Raw genomic sequence first — 18,414 nt, 5'->3', positions numbered from 1 at the left:
ACGGGTATGCAGATATGTGACCTCAAATTCAGCTCTGAGAATGTAAAATCGCCCATTGTCATGGTAGCATCGCAGTCCCCTCGTCCAGCTATGCAACAAGCCATCAAACTCTTGCCTCACGGGGCGAAGTCACGGGGCGAAGTCACAGACAAGACAAAAAGACAAAAGGAATATGCCTGTGAAGACTTCCTGCATCTCTCCAGCCAACCAACACTTGAGTCTTCATCTGCTAACCAGAAAGGTTCAAAGAAGTCCAACAAAGGTAAATGGTCTTCTCCTTCGCCAACTTGAATATCTTCTTCGATGGTGTTGGCATGTGATACTTTCACCCGGCTGGCCTCTGTGTCGCCAGTGCGCACCACCAACTGTTTTTCTGAGTTGGACTCTGCAGGCCGACAACAGGAGAAGGCCAAAGCTTCTGTGGGCCTCAGGGAGCAGGATCCTTCTGCCTCTGTGCCCTGTAGCAGTGAGTGTTTGCAGGCTGGCACTCAGCTGCAGCTGAGGTGACATCCCTTCATTTTTTCCTCATCATAACTCTCCTCCAGTGGAACATTTGCGGCCTTCAATCCAATGAAGAAGATTTATGGCTGCTTTTAGAATCACAGCATCCACTTGTACTCTGCCTTCAGGAAACAAAATTGCATCCTCACGACTTTGAGCTTTCGCATTTCGTCCTGGTCTCTTTGGACCTTCTGCCCGAGGTTGGCATTCCATCTCATGGGGAGTCATGTGGGAATGGAAATGTATTAATAATCGCTTGAATAATTGGAAAATTGATTGGAAAGAATAGCTGAGAAAATTTTGGATGTAATTTATGAATCTGTGCACCATCTTGGGTGAACTTTAACTGATACCAACATCAACAGACCTTGTATATCTGTACATTCAAGGTTAATAAACATAATTTGCATTATGTACTGCTGCTTCCAGTAGTGTGTGATATCAATCACCACAACCATTGAAATTGTCGATCTGTTTGTAAGTTCTTCAACACACAAAGCACAATATTTTTAGTGTAAGTAAACCAAGTTCAATAGGTGCCTCTCAACTCTGAGTCATTACCTTCACATTAATTCCAGTGTGTTTAGTCTTGAGTGTGACAGTGTCAATGCAGGAATGCTCCTCCAGATACAAGTTAATTATTCTTGTCTGCACCGAACCTCTTGATGCAGGATCTCGGAGGTAAGTGAAATGATGAACAGATAGCAGTTTAAATTACAACTGTGCAAATAAATATTCCTTTTCTAATAACTTTTTATAATACTTTTAATGAATGGTTAAAATGCACATTTTTAACAATGCTGGTATCACAGATTCAAGCATATGTCTGACTGCTACCACTTCCCAAAACAAAAGGGTGAAGATACATGAATTAATAAACTGCAGAGTGTATTTCTTACTTTGTTTCATACAGATATTTAACTATGTATTAAAACATTATCCTTGCCACATAACAACTCGCTGATTTATTTTTGGTGGGATCTTTGGTTTATAGCTCATTCAGGTTACATATAGCTTATATAAGACAAGAAAAGAAAGAAAAATAGTATGATTCAATACATTCTCATACGGGATGACATTCATAGTCAACCTATCTCCCTGACTACCTGTCTTCAAGCTGTTGCAGTTCGCCTTTTCCTTCCTCACTTGACCTTTTCCCTTTGTACCATTTACTCCCCCCCCCCCCCCCCCCCCCACCCCGTAATTTGATGTCACCAGTGTTGACTTCCTCCAGCTTATTGGGCAGCTACCTAACCCATTTCTGCTGCTTGGTGACTTTAATGTGCAGCATCCCATTTGGGGTTCTGCCAGAGCCTGTCCAAGAGGTGCCCTCTTGGCTGGCCTTCTTAATAACTCAACCTTTTCTGCCTTAATACAGGAGCACCCACATTCCTTTCAGACACCTCACACACACATATTCCCGTTTGGACCTATCCTTCTGCACTGCCCATTTTGCTCCTCGTCTTGAGTGGTCTGTTCTTTCTGACACATACTCACCTGACCATTTCCCGTGTGCTATCCATTTGCTGACTCCTACCCCACCTCTTTGCACACCCTAATGGCAGCTTACTAAGGCTGACTCGAGTCTTTACCCCTCACTGACGATATTCGATGAACATGATTTCCCCAGTTCTGATGACCAGGTGGAATATCTTACAAACGTTATCCTTACTGCTGCAGAATGTTCCATTTCTCGCGCTTCCTCTTTACATGCCGTGTCCCAGTCCCTTGGTGGACTGAGGCGTGCCACAATGCAATTCCACACGTTTAACCGTCATCCTACGATGGCAAACTGCATTTATTATAAACAGATGCATGCACAGTGTCGTCGCATTCTTCAGGATAACAAAAAGCTAGCTGGATTTCATTCGCTAGTTCTTTTAACAGTTCCACTCCCTCTTCTGTTGTGTGGGCCAATCTCCAATGGCTCTCTGGGTCCAAGATCCATTCCACAGTTTCTGTTCTGACAGTATGAAGGAGCTAGATCATGCTCTCACTTTGTTCCAGTCCTCCGTCCCAAGGCCATAAACTGTTCACATTCAGATGTTGCACCTTTCTCTTGTGGGCAAGCACTTTCTCCTTCATAATTTCAACTGCTTCTGGGCAAAGGACACGTTTCCCAGATGCTGGCGTGAAGCCACTGTCATACCCATACCTAAGCTTGGTAAGGACATACAAGGTGATGGAAGGTATGATTCATGCCTGGCTGGTATGGTGGCTCAAGTGTTTCAATTTACTAACCACCACAGATTGTGGATTTTGAGTACACCATTCTGCAGGTCCCTTTTTCAACCCATGTCATGAATTGTTTTCTGTGGAAATCCCAGACTGTGGCCTTGTTTTTCGATTTGGGGAAAGCGTACACCTGCTGGAGGACTGGTACCCTTGTACTCTACATGTGGGGCTTCCGTGGCTGCCTGCCCCATTTCCATGAGTTTTCAAAGTATGTGTGGGTTCTGCCTTTTCAGATACCTTTATCCAGGAAAACAGTGTGTGTCAGGGTTCTGTTCTGAGCGTCGTCCTCTTTGCTATCACGGTTGACCCTATAACGACCTGTCTCTGACTGGGCGTCTCTGGCTCCCTTTTTGTTGATGATTTTGCCATGTATTGCAGTTCTTCATGGGCCTGTCTCATTGAGAGGCGTCTTCAGTGATGTCTCGATCGTCTTTACTTATGGAGCATTGACAATGGCTTTTGTTTTCCCACTGACAAAACTGTTTCTATGAACTTTTGGCGGCGCAATTGGTTTCTCCCACCATCTAGGATGTGTTGCATTTCCATTCGCAGAAACTATGAAATTCCTGCGGCTCTGCTTGATAGGAAACTCTCTTGGGCCTCTTACCTGGCAGTCCACTGTATGCGGTCCCTCAGTGTCCTATGTGTCCTCAATGGTACTTCCTGGGGTACAGATCAAATCACACTCCTTCGTTTGTACCGGTCCCTTGTCTGTTTGAAACGAGACTATGGGTGCTTTGTTTATGCATCTGCACTCCATCCCTCTTATGCCGTCTCAACACTATCCACCATTGTGGCATCTGTTTGGCCACTGGCGCCTTTTACAGTAGCCCTGTTGAGAACGAGTATGCAGAAGCTGCCAAACTACTGCTGTCCTACTGCCGTGACTTTCTCCTCAGCAATATGCACGCTGTTTTGTCTGCCATGTGTGGCCACCCATCCTATGCCTCCTTCTCCAATGACTCCTTTGATCTCCAGTATGGCGTGCGTCCCTCTTCTCTGTTACCTCTTGGAGTTCTCTTTCGGCTCTTGCTCTCGCAGATTAACTTAACGCTCCCTGCAACTTTCCTGGTGGGTGTGAACCCTTCAGCACCTTGGCTTCGAGCGGCGACCTTGGCCTTCATTCACTTTCAAAGGATACTACATCAGTCTTGCTCTATCACCTTCAGTTTCCTGACTTTTACGTGGAATTTTGTGATAGTACCTTTGTGTACACTGATGGCTCTCGGACTGACTGTGATGTCGGGTGTGCCTTCGTCGATGGCACAGATGTTTTTCGGTATCAGCTTCTGGCACACTGCTCAGTATTTACAGCAGAGCTCTTCGCTCTGTATGAGGCCACACAGTACATCCGGTGACACAGTGTTTCCAATTGTGTCATCTGCTCAGACTTTCTCATTGCCCTTCAAAGCCTCTGTACACTGCACACCATCCATCCCTTAGTGCAATGGGTCCAAGGAAGCTTTCAATTGCTCACTCTTGATGGAGCCACTGTGATGTTTGTGTGGGTTCCTGGTCATGTCAGTCTGATAGGAAACGAGTCTACTGATGCTGCTGCCAAGACTGCAGTCCTCATACCGCAGCCCACTAGTTCTCACATTCCGTCTGATGATCTCTATGTTGCCATCTGTCAGGAGGTGGTGTCACTTTGGCATTGCCGTTGGTTCTCCTGTCATGGCAATAAGCTCCAGGTTATCAAGTCTCTCCAAGTGTTTTGGATGACCTCCACTCAGCCCTCTCGCCATTAGGAGGTCATTTTAACTAGGTTGCATATTAGGTACTGCCTTTCTAGCCATCACCATTTGTTAAGTGGCGCTCCCCCACCACTTTGTGCACATTGCACCCAATTTTTAACTGTCAACCATTTCATGACGGAATGCCCTTTTTTCGACCATTTGCATTCCCATTTGGGTTTGCCGTCCGAGTTAAAGGCCATTGTAGGGAATGACACTCAGGCTGTTGAGTACATTTTACTTTTTATGCATCGTAGCAATATGGCAAAGGCCATTTAACTTTTAGTTCTGGACCTCTATTTTTCTATTGCGTATTTTGTAGACCTTTCTCCAAGTCCCTGGTTTTACCTGTATTCTCTTCTGTTGTTGGGGATTGACATGTATTCATTTTTAACTCCTCCCTTTGTCTTCGTGTTTCACTGTTTTGACGTAGGCACATATGACCCTAGGAGAAAATGGAGGTCCTTATACTTTTTTGTCAACTTATGTCTTTACTTACCCTTTAGATCTCAAAATTTGTCAGGGAAAAATGCTAAAACCTGTCTGTTAATCCGGGAAATATCAGGGAATTTCACTTGGGGAAACTTGTGGCAAACCTGTACTTTGCATCAAGAATTATAACTCTTGATAAGATTATGCAAGAAACTCTTAACTCTGCATCAAATTGGATTGCAGCTAATAAACTTGTTTGTAATGCAGACAACACAAAACTTATGTGAGGACTGTCTTAAAAATGTAAATAATAAATAAGTCAGTCTCTTTGGAATATATAGTTATGCCAGACTCAGTTGGGAAGAACATATCAACTAAATCTCTAAAAAGGTTTCAGGAGTGTCCTACTTCATGTGGAAACTGAGGGATAGTCAGCAGTAATTATCTCCGTATGATGTGTTTCGCCCTCTTTAAATCACTTGTAACATATTGCCTAATCATACTGGGACATTCTCCTCATATCAGTAATGCTTGTTTCTTTTCTTTTTTTTTTTTTTTTTTAATTGTCCATGTAATGTACAAAGCTGCTCTTAAAGAGCACTGCCATCCTTTTTTTTTTTTAACCAAGCTTGGGATACTAACAGTAGGGGATACTAACAGTAGTGTATCTGTACACCTGTGAGTCTGCACTCTGTGAAAAACAGCATTAAAGAATGTGTCATCAGGCATACAATTCATGAACATGGCACTAGAAATAAGGCAAACATTGTCATCCCAAGGCACAGGCTAACTGTAATAGGAAACTCCCATGAAGTGAATACCCTCAAAATTGTTAACAAGTTTCCTCTCACTGCTGACTCTTGCTATTAAAAAAAAACCCAAATTTAAATTATATTATTGGCTAAAAAAATCAATGTTACAATATAAAAGAGTTTTATGATATGAAAAATGCTGATACAAATATTTAAAATTATAGCTGTATACAAGATACTTGATTTATACATGTAAAATGAATATCAGTGTTGAAACTTGGATTGCAACTGTATCTTGGTATCACTGGAAAAGCCTGTTCTGCTGTATGTTGTCAATGGCAAGCAATAAAGAAAGAATCTGAATCTCAAAAAAGAACTGAAATGTTATATTAACCAAAAAATGCTGATGTGCAAAACTTAAAGAGGAAAGTAACTTTCAGGTGATGTGTCACTGCCAGGTATCAAAGATCAATGAAACTTGGACTTTACATAGAAAGAACTGCTAAGCTTAATGGGATTTAAGTCTGGGAGAATGGGGAGGCCAGTCCATTCACTGAATTTCCTTTCATTCCAAGAGCTCCTCCATATGCACAGTACTATGTGGTCTGCTGTGTATGCTGCAATTGATGTTAACTAAAAATTTAATATATTTGTCAATGAAGTTACAAGACTTTTTGAAGTAAGTGAGAGAAAATCCGTTAAAATCTGAAACAAGCCTTGGGTTACCAAATGCATCAATTTCTTGTAAAACAAGAAGAGAACTGTATGTAGCAGCCAACTGATCAAATGATCCCAGTAGGAGTATGCACTATAAACTCATAAAGTTCTGAATAAGACAGTCACTGTTCAAGAAATTGAAAGAGTTATTAAATCTCTGAAAAGTAAAAACGCTGTCGGGATTGACAATATTTCTAACAAATTATTAAAATACTGCTGCAGTCATGTAAGTAAAGTCCTTTGCCACATTTTTGATGCGTCACTTAAGCAAGGAATAGTTCCTGAGAGGTTTAAGTAGGCAGTTGTAAAACCACTGTATAAGAAGGGTGATAAGATGGATGCTGCTAACTATCAGCCGATATCACTACTGACAAGTTTTTCTAAGGTTTTAGAGAAACTAATGCATGCCAGGATAGTTAAGCATCTCAGGGATCAAAATATCCCCAGCGAAAGTCAGTTTGAATTTCAGAAAGGTTTGTCAACAGAAGATGCAATATTTGCATTTGCTGGCAAAGTCTTGGAATCTATCAACAAAAAACTAAAGTTGGTTGGGATTTTTTGTGACCTAACAAAAGTGTTTGACTATATCAGTCAACAGATTCTTTTACAAAAAGCTGCACATCTCAGTATAAGTGGTTCATCAGAGAAATGGCTCGACTCATACCTGTCAAACAGGAAACAGGAAGATGTAGTGGATAGTCAAAATTGAGTCCCATTATCTTCAGAATGGGTTACTATCACATGTGTAGTGCCCCAAGGCTCGGTTCTGGGCCCCCTACTTTTTATTATCTTTATAAATAATCTCCCTCTCTGTATGGAATATTGTAGATTCACCATTTTTGCTGATGACACTACACTACTTATTGATAATTCAGTAGATAAACTTGAGGAAACAGCAAATAAGGTTTTAAGTAAAACAGTGAACTGGTTTAATATTAATGGCTTTTCTTTAAATTACACTAAAGCAAACTATGTTCAGTTCCACACAACATTCAAAAATGAAGAAATAGTAGTCAAAATGGTGAGCAGGTGATAATCTGGGTGGATACCTCAAAATACTTAGGCTTGCATATTGACAGAAAACTGAACTGCTCAAATTACATCCTGGATCAATGCAAAACATCGAGTTCAGCAACTTATGCATTGTTTCTTCTCATAGAAGTATGGAAACCATGAAGTCAGCCTATTATGGTTATTTTCAGTCCATTATGGCATAGGGAATTATATTTTGGGGTAATCAGTCACTGGCCAAAAAAGTACTGTGTGCACAAAAAAGAGCCATAAGGATCATGTGTGGAGTCCATCCTAGAGCCACATGCAGGAATCTTTTTAAGAAACTTGGAATCCTTACATCCACTGCACAATATATATTCTCTTTGATGTGCTTCATAAGGAAAGAAGAATTCATTTTTAAACAAAATAGTGAGTATCATAGTCATGAGATGAGAAGAAAACATGATATCCACTATGAACAGGCAGGTATGGTACAGAAAGGAGTCCATTTGACTGGCTGTAAGATTTTTAATGCCCACCCTTCAGGAATTAAGTGTTTGGTAGAAGATGAGCTCTTGTTTAAAAAAACTTTAAGACAGTCCTATTACAAGGATCATTTTATACGATAGAAGAGTTCCTGAACTACAGTGTTTAGCATTTCTTGTATTGTTAAATGCAAATCTGTGTCCAAATCTACATTTTTAATCCTGACTATTGTTTATTGTAAACACATATTTTGCAGTATTTATTTTCTGTAACACTTATTATTTTGTAATATTTATTTAACTCTCAAAATTGATTTTCTGTAGTAGAACCTAAGTTACTCTTTACTGTAATATGTAATCATTTTGTTTTGTTTTTATGTGCTACCATAGATTTCTGACACGTTCCATATCCTATGATACTGTCACAACATAGATCATCAGAACAGAAATAAATAAAACATTGTCATCCATAAAAAAAGTCTGGCTTGAATGCACTCCTGTACACATACTCCAGGGGAAGGAGTACAGTGTCACAATAACATTACGTGGTGATTGTACCATGTTCAAAGATTTGGAGATCATTATGCCCATACAGCATTATGTCTCATCATGTTGTGACAGTGTTCCTGGGTACCTTATGTGCTCCCACATCTTCCCATATGATGATAAGGGGTGGAAAAGCTCTAGGAATGCAAAGATGGTCAGCAAATAGATTGACTTGCATGTTCTCCCAACTAAATCCCATTGAGCACGTGAGGGCTACATTTGGGAGACGTATTGCAGCACATTCACGTGCACCAACAAACATTCACAAGTTGCCACACACGTTGGAAGAGAAATGGTATGCTCTACCACAAGAACTCCTTGCCACCCTCGTGGCCAGCACAGAAGAACTTGCAGGTCATGCATTGCTGCCCATGGTGATCACACACTCGTGTCTCGCCTATTGTAATGTCCGGGTGATCATTATAAATTGTGATGACTTCGGTGTAATATTGTCTGTGACTAAGTTTCTGTTCATTTCATTGTGTTTTTCTTTCTGTTATCTTCTTTACTATACTACAGCCATTTTTTTATATATGGTCCAAGTTTCATAGACTTACGTTTCTTGACAATGACACATTGTGCGAAAGTTACTATCATCCTTAAATTTTGCACTTAAGTGAATGACCTTAACCATACATGCTATGAGTTATAGATTTCTGGCCATTAGGCTGGACTCCACGAAGCATGTTATAATCTTACTGTTAATAGACCAATAATTCTTACAGTGTGTGCAGTATTAGACCAAAGAACGTATATTGACGGGTTCTGCATAATACATAAGCATGAATGATGAGGTTTGACACAAAGGAAAACATTATATTAGAATATAATGATTAGAATTTAGTGATATTCAACCCCATATTTGAATATTGCTGTTGTAAGTAATGCAACCTCAGTTGAGAAATGAGTTCGGGAATGGTGAAACTGGCAAAAAGGCTGGAAAAATTTTCTTACAGGAAACGGAGGTGCTTTATATTAATTCTGTTGCGGTATATAAGGACAAAAGTGGGGCTTAGAATGAAATAAGCACACCTGGAGGAAAAGTCACTTCAGGTTTATGCGAGATTCAGCTGCAGAACTTGAGCACCAAAAGGAGCAAGCACACATATGGAGGAGTAGTTGTAGAAGATCTAGCTTCAGTGATGTTTAATTTTTAGATATCAGAGATAAAAACCTTTCAGATTTATGAGAACTGACTTTGTGAATGTTCTAAAAAAATTGAGATATTATCAAACTAAATTCTCCCACTCTTTCGTATGCCATGGAGGACGTCATGGAAACAGTGTGGAGCTAGTGTTCCTGCTACAGACCTGGAAAAAAACAGGACATAAAACAGTCTAGTCAGATTCATACAAAGAATAGGTCAAATTAATCTGATCTTATTTAGACTATCCCTGAGTGAGCATTATGTAAAAAGATGCAAAACACAGGGTGTTTCAAAAAGAACGATCTGATTTCAAAACTCCATATTTGTTGATAAAAGCATAGTACAAACGTAGGATGAATGTGAAATACTCACAAAATCTTAAAGTTTTGGGTATGCTATCACAAATGCTCTATGTGCCCAGCAGCATCAGTACGAGCAACACTTAGACGACAGCTGAATTCACCATAAACTTGATGCAGCGTATCTGCTTTTACAGAAGTTACGGCGGCTGTTAGTTTTTCTTCACTTCTTCTTTGTCATGAGGTAAAGGGGAGGTGAACACACTTTCCTTCACATATCCCCACAAGAAAAAATTACATGGAGTCATGTCTGATGATTTTGGAGGCCAGGAATGCTGGACAGTGTCTTGGAGTCCCATGTACACTATCCAGCATTGAGGCAGAGTGTCATTGAGAGACTGATGTACGTTGTTGTGCCAGTGTGGTGTAGCTCCATCCTGTTGGAAAATGAAGTCATCGGAGTTCTCCTGAAGTTTTGGAAAAAGCTAATTCTGCAGCATTTGAAGGTAGCTCATTTTAGTCACTGTGTTTTCCTAAAAAAAGAAAGGACTGCACTCTTTTTTTTCGTGAGAAATAGCACAAAAACGTTCGCTTTAGGTGAGTCTCTTTCATGATTAATAATGTCATGAGGATTCCCGAGTCCCCATATGTACACAGTGTGTCAGTTTATTTTGCAACTAATATGAAATGTTGGTTCGTTGCTGACAATCAACTGTGGTACAAATGTATTGTCTTCCATGTCCTCTAGCAGAACTATGCTGTAGTCAACCTGTTTCCTTTTATTACCAACCCGAGGAGCTTGCACTAATTGTAGTCTTATGACTTACAGGACAAACTATGCCTTAACAGCCGTCAGACAGTCGTATGAAGCGTTACCAGTTCTGTGCTTGAGTGATGAGTAGACTTTCGTGAACTCCACTCAAATGTTTGCCGAATTATCTCCACCATGTCATCAGAAGTGTGAGATCGATCTGGACTCGTACCTTTGCATAAGCATGGTGTCTCCTCAAATTGGTGACAACAATGACAAATATTTTTGGGTGTAGGCGATGAATGCTAAAATTTGGATGAAAAACATGCTGGACCAAAATCACTAACTCACTCTTTGCAAACTGCAGCACACAAAATGTCTCCTGTTGAGCAGAAACCATCTTACTTCTGACTGACTGCAAACAGAAGATGCATCGACTAACATCTAATGGCGAAATTATGGGCCACACTCTTTCAAATGACACATATTTCCTTGTCGATATATCCCATGTTTTGTAATTACTACCATTTAAAATTAAGTCATTCTTTTTGAAGCACCTTGTGTTACTGGGTTTCTTGATGACAACCAATTCTTGAAATCTGGTCAGTAAGTTACTCTACTATACACAAAACAGAATGAAAGACAATCAAACTAAAAATTATGAAAAGAATATTTGTAAAGAAGAACGCAAGTAAAAATTCACATCTGAGATGTGTTGCATAATTGGGGATCACTGCAGGGAATTCCATTCATAACACCCTTGGACCCATGTTGATGTGGATGTTTTGCAAAACTATGGTGTCGGGAATACATCCCTACATTTATAGCCAAGATCAATGCTTACAATGATAGTAACAAGTAACCTTTTGGACAGGTACAAGACTGAGATATGTAAACTTTGTTTATAGCCTTGTTAAAAAGCTGTGTAATCTACACATGCAAAAGGAAGGCAAAGAAACTAGATTTCTCGTGAAGTATTTAAATAACAATATGTTCTGCTTTCATATTTGCTGCATTAGATTCCACACAATGACGTGTTTCTAGCTGACTCCATCTGACATCTTACACATTGAACCTGGTTAAAGTATGGTTGATTTGTATGTGGAGTCAGCCACACAATGACAGGAGAAGGTGTGATTCTTGTTTGAAAGCCATTTCTGTCCGATTGAAAGCTAAGGTGCAGAAAGTGGGAAAATGGGTGCCGTATGAACTGAATGAAAGACAGCAAGCAAAGTGAAAGACCACTTGTGAAATGCTGCTCGCCAGATACAATAGAAAGTCGTTTCTCCATCAAATAGTGACAGATGGTGAAAAATGGATATATTTTGAGAATCCTACACATCTTAAATCATGGGTGTATCCAGGCAAACCATTGACATCCGCTGCAAGACCAAATCACTTTGGAAAGAAGGCAGTGCTCTATGTTTGGTGGGATCAGAAGGGTGTCATCTATTATGATCTGCTAAAACCTGGCGAAACCATTACTGATCACTACCAACAGCAAATGATTGATTTAAATGGAGCATTACGTGAAAAACAACTGGAATATGGAGAAAGGCCATACTCATATTGCTCCATGATAACACCCCATCACAGACAGCAAAATGGGTCAGGGAAACGATTGAGACATTCAGTTGGGAAATACCAGGGCATGTGGCTTACTCTTCAGACTTGGTTCTCGCTGATTATCATCTGTTTGCATCACTGGGACGCGCTTTCGCTAAACAACACTTCAATTCGCATGGAAATGTACAAAAATGGCTTGGTGGCTGGGTCACTTCAAAAAAAGATTTTTTTTTATTGCCCCCGCAGCATTGATAGCCTGCTAGAGAGGTGGGAGAACTGTGTAAATAGCAATGATGATTATTTTGAATAAAGTACTGTTTATCAGTTTCAAACAACAGATGTGTAATTATTGCAACCAAATTCTAGTTTCATACTTCTACATCTGGCAACTACCCTCTGTTTCCTATTTTTGAGATAAGATGTGAACCAACTGAAAGATTTTTCATGGAAGCCATAAGAAGCTAATTTGAGGAGCAGCTGCTTGTGGTTTACCATATCAAATATCTTACTGAGCTCACAAAAAATACTGGGTACACTCTCCTTGTTATCAAGGCATTTGCTTGTTTTAGTGATTAGTTCATTAATAGCACGCATGGCACTTTGGCCCTTCCTAAACCCATACTGATTATTAGGAATAATGTTATGTTTTTTGTTGTATTTTTCTAGTTGTTTACACACTATTTGCTCAAATATTTTAGAAATAATTGGTAGTATTGATACTGGGTGAAAATTTCCTATCTCCTCTTGTCTGCCCTTCTTGTGGATAGATCAAACTTCTGCATACTTCAACCTGTCTAGAAAGCAGCCTTCATCAAACAATTGATTTATTATGTCACAGAGTTTGCAACTTCACTCGGGCTTGTACACAACCTTTTATCATGACTCGTCTGCAAAAGGGGTTCGGTTGTGCACAGTTGCATTCACACCCTATATTGAGTAAATAGCCATCTAAGTACAGCAGTGAATGAATTCAAGTATTTGTCTAAATCATGATCGTTCACAAATGTCGGCAGCTCTTAGCTGCACCGACCTTACGCCACCGACGGACCACGATCCAAAGACCCCGACCTTTGTCCCCTATCCTCTGTCCTGTGTCCGGTCACGTGACACTACATTAGTCAAATATATTATTTCTAAACATGGCCAACATGCATTTACAATGTTACAATATTAAAATACATAAAACTAAATACCTTATATTATTTTGTAGACAATCATCAGATTATTTACATATTTAAGGGCACTCCCCTTTTTAGCAGTTTCACCCCTCTTCTTTTGTTTAATCACGTCTTTGCCTAAATGGTGTGGTATACAAAATACTCATTTTGCTCTACATAGATCGAAAACTGAACAGTACCTTCACAATAAAAGACAATAACTTATTATGCAGAGGTTCTCAAACATCTTTACAACTTAATTTTTGTATAAAACATGTTCTTTAATGTCCAAAATATTATCCCTGCTACTATGCTTTAAATTTGAGTTTTGAACTATTTTGAAGAGCTCTTATGTTTATGGAGTACTCCTATTTCAGTGATCAGATACCCAGCAAATCCAATGATTAGCAAGACAAGCACACCTTACATTATTAATGTATGTACCAAGTTATGCAATGAGACATAGGCAGTTATGTAACTAAGTAATTCAATGTGAAACTGTTATATGCTGCCTCCTCTCTTTATCAAGAAGGTGACTCCATAAATATATTGACTTGTGCTTGCTACACCCCAACTGTTCTTCCACAGTAAACATTACCACATTCAGGAAATTAGTTATACTATTACAGCATCCCTTGTAACCTTACAAGTTGGGGGCAATATTATCACATGCTGCCTTTATCATTTTTGTCAGAATTTCATCCCAGCCTGCAGATTTGAGATTTTTTAGGGATTTTACAATGTTAGTCACTTCATAGCAGGATACATGAGTAAATTTGAATCCTCTTAATCTGTATCACATTATATTGGGACTTATGTGTGGAGGAGGGAGACCATCAATTATGTTAGAATTTATAAAACACATTGCTGAATTCTTCACATGTATGTCTGGAGTTTGTAATCATTTCCCCATCTGTTTCTAATTTAGGGTTAAAACTTTTTGTTCCTGAGCATCTATTTCAATCTTGACATTCTGCCATACAGCTTTTGATTTATTTATGCCATCTGATACATATTAACTGTTAGCCATTTAGCTGACAAACTATTAACTGTTTGCCATTTAGCTGAAAAACTCTAAATCATGTTTGTTCTTTGCTTTCATGTGCAATTTCCTCTTTCTAATACTAGAGATCCTGATGCCTTCAGTTATCCACAAGTCCCCCCCCCCTCCCCGCCACCCTCCCCCAGTCACAAGCTGTCATGAAGGGGAAACATTCATTGAAAACAGTCATGAGTTTTGATACAAAACCACTGTAGTTTATGTTTACTGAGTACTGCCTGCTGAACGATGAGGAAGTTTCATTTAGTCTTGAGACAAATGTATCCACATTTTGTTGGCAAGTTCCTGACTCATTTCGCTTTTACAGTGTTATCTAAATTTGGCAATGAGGTAAAGAAGGGCTGAGCTGTCAGACATCCCTAATTCTAAGATAAACTTGGTGGATACAATTGAGAATTCTTTATTAACTAATTGTACAAGCTGCATAGCAGCAGGCATGGGTTATAATTTTAATGAATTTGAAATAATTAATCATGATACTATTTTAACAAAAGAAGTTCATCATTACACCTGAGACATGTACAAGGTTTGAACTAGTACTGCTGTGCTTTAATATTGGCTTGATGTTTCCACAATTATCTAATGAATTTCTTTGCATCCTGAAGATATGCTTCAGTGTTTTGTTCTTCACCTTATTGTATTGGCATAGGATCTTTTCACTGATGTTTCTTGCTTATAAATTGTATTTGTGTTCCATAGAGTTGATGGTGCTTATTTCAGAGAAACAATATTTTGATAATTCACATCAAATAGAATAAAGTGGACATTTAAATAAAAAAATATTTGGAATGAATTGTAGTTTATGTATAGGATGTAGGGTTCACAGAATGATGGGATGCTGTGATGGATATTGTGTTTGTGTGGTCATAATTGAGAAGATAATCCACAGTTTTTTTATTATTTAGAGATTTCACTGCTGAGTCATGATTTGTTTTTTGTTTTTCAGAATTCTCTGGGGACCTTGAAAAGCAATATACATTAAGCTGAAGCTCATCACATGTACCTAAGAAGAATTAGCTGGGGAATGTAAAAGTGCAGTACCAGTCAATATTTGACTCTTTTTCTGAGTAAGTTGGCTTGTTCAGTGCCTGTATTTTTCTAGAAGGTTCTTGCATGGGTTACATACCATTTTTGATTAAGTATGGACTTAAAAGATGTATTACAATGAAGTGTGTAATGATTGTGTCTGTTAATGTATGGCAAGAAAGATGTGATTATCCATGTCATGTGAAAGACCTTTTTTTCAGCTTTTGCACGGTAAATAATTTTTATACCTGCATAATTTGTTCATTGCATGTTATTTGCAAACTAACTAGGCTTGTTGTTATCAGTGCGAGATGCAGCATAACATCCTGGCCACGTTGAATGCTCCAAGAAACCACAAGTACATTTCTGTAAGAAATGTTATGTAAAAAGAGGCCTTTTACCTGATGACAATTGTGTAACTGTTGAAGTGTGCCACAGATAAAATAAAAGCTTGTGACTGATGCAGATATTATTATATTTTCATTCAGATTAGCAGTCACAGTCATCAAAACATAATCCTGATGGATGAAATGTTCATCAGACTCATGTTCACACAGTACGTAGATGTGCCAAAAATCTTCACTGGGTACTTAACAGAATTGAGTGTTAGTACTGTGTTGCTATTCCTGCACTGTTTGTTGAACCTTTTTTCATGCAAAATTTGTGCACAGGATAGCCAACCAATTTCATCAAATCTATTAAAAACTTGGGGAAAAGTAATTATTTGGAATTTGACTAGTCAAAAATGCTGATGGTATTCTTTAACAGATGAAGGAGCAGTGCCATCACAGAAGCTGTTAACATGCATTATGTTTAGTTATCAGCAGTAGTGAAAACTATGTTTGTACTGTGTTTCTTGGCTGAGTTTCCATGTTTTATCACAATTATCTTCTTTTTTTAACCATACTAGCACTGTAGTAAAAACGTTGTAGGTGCTAACACTCCAGTTCTAGCACATTTGAGAAAGCTATAAAATTACAAGGACACAAAATGGCTGACCAGTACCTACCTTCAGTTGACAAAATTGAAGGACTGCTTATAGACATATTTGAAAGTACAAAAACTATCCTATCCTTTAGAACAGTTAATTCCTTCCTCAGGGACGAAAGAGGGGTAGAAAGTAGGGGCAGGTCATTCAGACCTCAAGATTACCAGGAGCCACGTATTGGGAGGATGAGGGGAAACCATTGTCCTCACAACAGGGTGAACCATCTCATCGGAGGACCTGACTCATGTACCTCATCTTTCCAATCCTACACATTTCTAATTATTTGTAATCTTATATTCTATGTTTACACCTAACACTTCAGACTAGCATTCTTCTTTATGTTCTCTTCTGTCGTATTACTTTCATACTTAATAAAATATCTTTTTCCTTAGCTTAGGTACATGCTTACATTATTTCTTTCAGCTCTCGTTCTAGCCTCTCCATTCAGTCTGCTTCCTCTTCATAGTACAACCATGCCTCACCGTTTATTCTCTACAGAGTGTGACTCTGTGTGTGTGTGTGTGTTCTCTCTCTCTAATTTCTGTTTAAGTGAGAATTTCTGTTTTTAGACCATTGAAAATGTTACACCATCCATTATCCATTCATGCGAGGACAGGAATCCATTTCTCCTAACAGCTGAAAAATAACTGGGGAATTTGAAACTTGTACTATTGTAAATTTTGTGTGTGTGTGTGTGTGTGTGTGTGTGTGTGTGTGTGTGTGGGTGGGTGGGTGAGTGGTTGGGTGATTAAACATTTATAATTCAAGAATTTTTGTTGTTAAGAATTTTTGTTGTTACAGTAAAAGAGAATAAATGGCAAATAGTGGGGATTTTAGAAAGATCCCCTTGAATGAAGTTTCTCGTGTTCCTGAAATTCAGCCAAATCATCTCTCTGCTAGTCAAGATGAAAGAAGTGATGGAAATGAGGAAGAATTGTAAGTCTTAGTTTTACTGTAATTTGTCTGTTTAGTGTCATCACTTACATAATAGATAACTATTAATCTTTAATTAATGCACTAATTAGGTATTGAGTCATTTTGTGACAAAATTCAAGATAAGATGAGGCATATTATTTTCAGAATACAGAAGTGTATTATAAGAGTTGTAGCTGGTGTTAATTTTAGAACATCCTGCTAAGACCTCTCCAAAGAACTGGGTAGTTTGACAACTACTTTGCAATTATATTTGTTAATGTCCGTTGTCATTACCAATATTTGTCTTTTCATAAAAGATAGGGAAAGGCACTAAGACCAAAATTAACTTCTACAAAGACTTCAAACATATAACAATGATACAGAAACAAGCTAAATACGTGGGTACAGATATATTCAACAGTCTACTAGAACAAATTAAATTTTAGGTAGATAGCGTAGTAGAGTTTTGGGTTGACTTAAAGAACCTCCTTTTGGACAACTCCTACACTCCACTGAAGAGTATCTTCACAAAAACCGTAGATGTAATTGTCATTGTACTACAGTAATGTAATGTTATTTTATGGTTGTGCACCTTAATTAAATTAAATATTCATATTTGATTCCTTTCCTCGCCCCAGAGATTACTCTCATTGGGATCTGTGGAATATGACTTTCTTTCTTTTAGCAGTTTGTTTAACTCTCATCTTGGAAGTAACATCCTGATCAATACAGGGTGTCTCTCCCATGAGCTGTCAAACACATCTCCGGTTTTCGGCAGATATGTGCAATTTCATGTTTGCAGTGCATAGCTGGAGTCAGCCCAAACACACACCACTCATCTGTCTTTCATGCAACACCCAGTGTCAGTGGAAACCATCAGTTTGTTTCATGTCAAAAACAAAATTATTTTTAAAGACAAATTTTACACGCCCATTAGATACAGCAGTCCCACTTTAGTATAGTGTGGTACTTGTTTCATCAGTATCTATTAGCAGGGCAGTAAAACATAATGACTAATGATATAATGTAATTAGATGGATAAAAAAATCTGCTTACCAAGTGGCAGCAGGAGAATACACATATAAAAGAAAGATTTCATGTATGCAAATTT

The 18,414-nt window shown here is 38.7% G+C and overlaps 1 protein-coding gene across 7 annotated transcripts in view; it reads left to right on the top strand.

Annotated features, from left to right (window-relative positions):
* Nucleotides 1-18,414, top strand: part of LOC126482575 (ATP-binding cassette sub-family C member 5-like) — a 512,906-nt gene that overhangs the window by 43,595 nt on the left and 450,897 nt on the right. For all 7 annotated transcript variants that reach the window (XM_050106550.1, XM_050106549.1, XM_050106547.1 and 4 more), the window contains exons 2-3: nucleotides 15,321-15,441; nucleotides 17,190-17,324. In XM_050106550.1, coding sequence (XP_049962507.1) covers nucleotides 17,203-17,324 — 122 coding nt within the window. In that variant the 5' untranslated portion in view covers nucleotides 15,321-15,441; nucleotides 17,190-17,202. The remainder of the gene's footprint in view (nucleotides 1-15,320; nucleotides 15,442-17,189; nucleotides 17,325-18,414) is intronic.

Source organism: Schistocerca serialis, chromosome 1 (assembly GCF_023864345.2).
Source record: "Schistocerca serialis cubense isolate TAMUIC-IGC-003099 chromosome 1, iqSchSeri2.2, whole genome shotgun sequence".
Lineage (NCBI taxonomy): Eukaryota > Metazoa > Arthropoda > Insecta > Orthoptera > Acrididae > Schistocerca > Schistocerca serialis.
Note: the sequence above shows the minus strand (reverse complement) of the source record. Positions and strands in the feature narration are given on the sequence as shown.